The sequence below is a fragment of the Passer montanus genome, unplaced genomic scaffold (assembly GCF_014805655.1).
Source record: "Passer montanus isolate IOZ18808 unplaced genomic scaffold, ASM1480565v1 scaffold59, whole genome shotgun sequence".
NCBI classification, from domain to species: Eukaryota; Metazoa; Chordata; class Aves; order Passeriformes; family Passeridae; genus Passer; species Passer montanus.
Window position 1 is genome coordinate 888,348 of NW_024370926.1, and position 4,116 is coordinate 892,463.

The following is a 4,116-nucleotide window of genomic DNA, read 5'->3' on the forward strand; positions in this document are numbered from 1 at the left end:
GTCGCGCGCGCTCCCGCCGCCGGTAGCGGGGCCGCGCCAGGCGGGGGCGGCGGCACCGGGCGGGAGGGGACGGGGAGAGGGACACGGACGGGGACAGGGACAGGTGCGGCAACGCCACCGCGGCCCACCGGGGCTGGCGGCCCCGCCACCGCCCCCACGGGCACCGCCGGCGCCGCGTCCCGCCGCCCGGCCGCGCGTCGTCATCCCGGCGCGGCATCACCCAGGCATCACTGAGGCCTCGGCGGGAGCAGCACCGGGAGCAGCTGCCGCCGCGTTTCCCGACGGCCGGGACGGTGCCGGTGCCATGAAGGAGGACCGCCAGCATCCCGTCGAGCTGGGTGAGGCACCGGGGCCGTCCCGGCACCGCTCCTCGCACTGCCGGTGGTGGCCCGGCCGCCAGCGAGACCGGCACTCACCGGGCTGATAGCGGGAGCAGGAGGGTGGCTTTGGGGTCACCACGGGACCACACCGGCTGCTGTCCCCATCACCACGGGCAGCCAGCCCCGGCCTGGTCTGGCCGATGTCATCTCTGTAGTGGCGGCATGTCCGTTGGCACGGCCAGCGGCATCACCGGCTGTCCCTCCTCTTGTCTCTGCCACAGGTTACGCCATCACCAAACCCGACATCCTGGCCGAGGTGGAGCGAGGGGACGAGGGGGTGGCGGCGGCAGCGGGGCCTTACGGGGAGCACCAGAGCCCCCCGGCCCCCGCCGGCCCCGCCCGGGGTGAGCGCGACGCGGGGACGGGCGGGATGGCGCCCCGGTGGCACCGGGAGCAGGAGTCGGGCACCGGCCCGCATCCCGCCCAGCCGGGGGCTTGGTCCCGCGGCATCCCCGGTGAGACGGCCGCTGCCCAACGCGCTCCTGTCTCCGCAGGGGACTGGCAGGGGAAGGAGGTGAAGAGCGAGCACGGCGTGTCCCCACCGCCCCGCTCGCCCCCGTGCCGCCACGCCGGGCCCGCCGACTTCCTCGTCCCGCTGCGGGAGCGGGGCTGCAGCTACTGCGGCGGCGGCGAGCCGGAGCCGCACCCCGCTGCCGGTAACGGGGGGTTCATCGCCGCACCCCCCGCCTTCGAGAGCCGCCGCTGCCGGCCCGGGGAGCCGCCGCTGGATTGCGCCGAGTGCGGCCGAGGCGTCGGGCAGAAGCCGGACCTGGTGCGGCACCGGCTGGGGCGCGGCACGGAGCTCGGCTGCAGCCGCTGCGGGAGAGGCCTCGCCGAGCCCGGGGGGCTGGGGGTCACCGGCAGCCCCCACCGCCCGCGGCCCTGCACCGGGCGCTCCCCGGGCACGGCGGAGGGAGCGGCGGCGGCGCCGCGGAAGGAGCGGAAGGAGCTGTCGCTGACCGAGAAGGTGCGCGTGCTGGAGATGCTGGAGGGCCCCAAGGTGTCGCAGAGCGAGCTGGCCAAGCGCTTCGGCGTGTCGCAGCCCCAGATCTGCCGCATCATCAAGAACAAGGAGCGCATCCTGAGCGAGTGGCACCGCAACGGCGACCCCGAGCGCAAGCGCAAGCGGGAGGGGAAGGACGCGGCGCTGGAGGCCGCGCTGCTGCGCTGGGTGGAGGGTGCCCACGCTGCCGACCTGCCCGCGGGCCGCCCACTGCTGCAGCTCAGGGCCGGGCACCCGGCCCGGCCCGATCCCGAGCCCAGCGGCGGCTGGCTGGCTCGCCTGGGCGCTCGCCACGGCCTCGCCGGCAAGAAGCCGCCGGCGGAGAAAGGGGACGCGGAGCAGCCCACGGCGGAGCACTGGGCCGGCACGGTGCTGCCCGGGCTCCTCCGCAGCTACGCGCCCGCCGAGATCTTCGCCTGCGGGGAGACCGCGGTGCCGCTCCCGGCCGGTGCCCTCGGCCAGGGCGAGAGCCCCGGCGAGCGGCTGACGCTGCTGCTCTGCGCCAACGCCAGCGGCTCGGAGAAGGTGCCGCTGCGGGCCGTGGGGGACAGCCCCCGGCCGCGCTGCCTGCGGGGCGTCAACCTGGAGCAGATGCCGTGGAGTTACCGCGCCGGCAGCCCGGCCGGCCTGACCGCCCCGCTCTTCGCCGAGTGGCTGCGGGACTTCAACGAGGCCATGCGGCGGCGGGGCAAGAGCGTCCTCCTCCTGCTGGCCAAGCACGAGGCGCACCCCTACGTCCAGCTGTCCAACGTCAGGATGGTCTTCGTCCCGCCAGCCGCCGCCCTGGCCCAGCCCCTGGAGCGCGGCGTTGCCGGTGACCTCAGAGGTCACTACGGGCGCCGGCTGCTGCGGTGGCTGCCGGCGGAGCGCGGCGCGGGGCAGCCCAGCCTGCTGGATGTGCTGCACATGCTGGCGCAAGCCTGGGGCGACGTTCCCCCGGGGCTCATCGCCGGCTGCTTCCGCGCCGCCGGCTTCACCACCGGCGCCGAGGCCGTGTCCCTCGCCCCGGCCCCCGGCCTGCTCGGCCGGGAGCAGCCGGAGCCGGCGGAGGCGGACGGGGACGAGGCCGTGACGGAGGGGGAGGACGCGGGCGAGCTGGCGGCCGTGCCGCCCTGCCCCTCGGAACGGGAGGTCTGGAAGAGCCTGGCCACGCTGCGGCGGTACCTGGAGTGCCAGGCCACCTCGCCGGATCTCTTCCAGGCCTTCTACGAGCTGGAGGACGCGGTGCACATGGTGTCGGCCGGCGCAGGGCGGGCCTTCCTCGGGGACACCCCTCCCCAGCAGTGACAGCCACACTTGTGCCCCTGAGAGGGGCCGGAGCTCGCTGGGGCTGTCACCAGCCCCGCCTGGCCGCTGTTCCCTGCAGTTGTGCCGTGGGGTTTGCAGTGGCAGTGCTGGGGACACAAAGCTGCTGCCAGAACCTTCTCCCAGGGAGTGGCTGCTGCAGCCAGCAGGAAACGATGTGGAGCTGCTGCCAGCGGGGATGTCCCTGCGTGGGGTAGTTGTGGCTGCCGCGGGGGGATGTGGGTGGTGCTGGGGTGTCCCCGTGCTGGGGACAGCAGCTCCATCCCACGGGGGAACCGGGTGCCTCTGGCTGCTGTCACCACGTGGTGCCTGGAGGATTGTTACAGGCATTAAAAGGTTGGAATTCAGCAAAGCGAAGCGCGGGTGGTTTTATTTTGCTGTCACATCTGCTGCGAGCGGGGCAGAACTCCCCGGGGCTTCCCAGAGCAGCAGGGCCACCCCAAACCCCCCTTCCCCTCCTGGGGACACCAGGGCCATGGCAGCACCTGCGGGCAGTGAGGACCTGGCTGATCACCGTGTCCTGGCTGTGCCAGCCGTGGTGGCACCCTGGGGTCCCTGCACAGCCCCCGTGTGCACTGTGCACCCTGTCCCCCACAGCAGGGTCCCTGAGGCGGGGTGGGGTACGGGGATGATTCTCTGCTTGTTTGCAGAGGGTCAGGGGCAGCTGGAGGCCACCAGGCCACCAGGCAGGGACAGAGGTGTCCCCACAGGCCCAGTGGGTACAGGGATGGAGGCCACAGGGGGATCCCCACATGGATACAGGGTCACAAGTGGGCATGAAGCACCCGGGGGAGGGGGGTGCAGCAAGCGGGACCCCCACAGGGATACACAACTACAGCTGGGAAAGGGGGGGGACACAGGGGCTCCTGCACTGGGGATCCCCTTGGGGACACCGCCATGGGGGTACATGGGGTGCACGGGGGTGGGACCCCCGTGGGATGCACCTTCCCGGGGGTGCAGGGGTGGGGGGCATGGCGGGATCCCCACGGGGACACAGCCCCACGGCGCCCTCGGGAGCGGGACACAGGGATGTGTCACCCCGGGGGACCCCCACGGGATACACCCACGGGGGGTACCCGCTGTCCCCTCGGCCGGACTGCAGGGATGTCCCGTCCCTTTGCGATGTCCTGTGCCGGTGGGGTGTTCCCTCCAGCGAGGGTGTCCCCTCCCAGAGGGATGTCCCCTCCCGCAGGGCTGTCCGGTCCCGGTGTGCTGTCCTTCCCGGTGTGCTGTCCCCTCCCTCTGAGCTGTCCCTCCCGGTGTGCGATCCGGTCCCGGTGTGCTCTCCCCTCCCGGTCCGCTCTCCCCTCCCGGGGCTGTCCTCTCCCTCCCTCTCCTGTCCCCTCCCTCCCGGTGCTGTCCCCCCCCTCCCGGTGCTGTCCCCTCCCTCTCCTGTCCCTCCCTCCCGGTGCTGTCCCTCCCTGAGGA

General features: G+C 73.6%; 2 protein-coding genes across 3 annotated transcripts in view; one reads left to right on the plus strand and one right to left on the minus strand.

Moving 5' to 3' along the window:
- The window catches only part of LOC120510548, a 35,901-nt gene that overhangs the window by 18,331 nt on the left and 13,454 nt on the right, over window positions 1–4,116 (minus strand). The window contains exons 13-16 of the mRNA XM_039726462.1: window positions 1,663–2,643; window positions 1,027–1,547; window positions 682–975; window positions 232–529 (exon numbers count right to left, since the gene is read on the minus strand). Of these exons, the coding sequence (XP_039582396.1) occupies window positions 232–529; window positions 682–975; window positions 1,027–1,547; window positions 1,663–2,643 (2,094 nt within the window). The remainder of the gene's footprint in view (window positions 1–231; window positions 530–681; window positions 976–1,026; window positions 1,548–1,662; window positions 2,644–4,116) is intronic.
- LOC120510610 (tigger transposable element-derived protein 3-like) lies at window positions 7–2,806 on the plus strand. 2 transcript variants are annotated; one of them, XM_039726593.1, is made up of 3 exons: window positions 7–338; window positions 602–724; window positions 875–2,806. In XM_039726593.1, exons 1-3 carry the CDS (start codon window positions 305–307, stop codon window positions 2,668–2,670), a joined length of 1,953 nt encoding a protein of 650 aa, XP_039582527.1. In that variant the 5' UTR covers window positions 7–304; the 3' UTR covers window positions 2,671–2,806. The 2 variants fall into 2 exon arrangements, with proteins under 2 accessions (XP_039582527.1, XP_039582526.1); XM_039726592.1 differs by having other exon boundaries at window positions 602–2,806.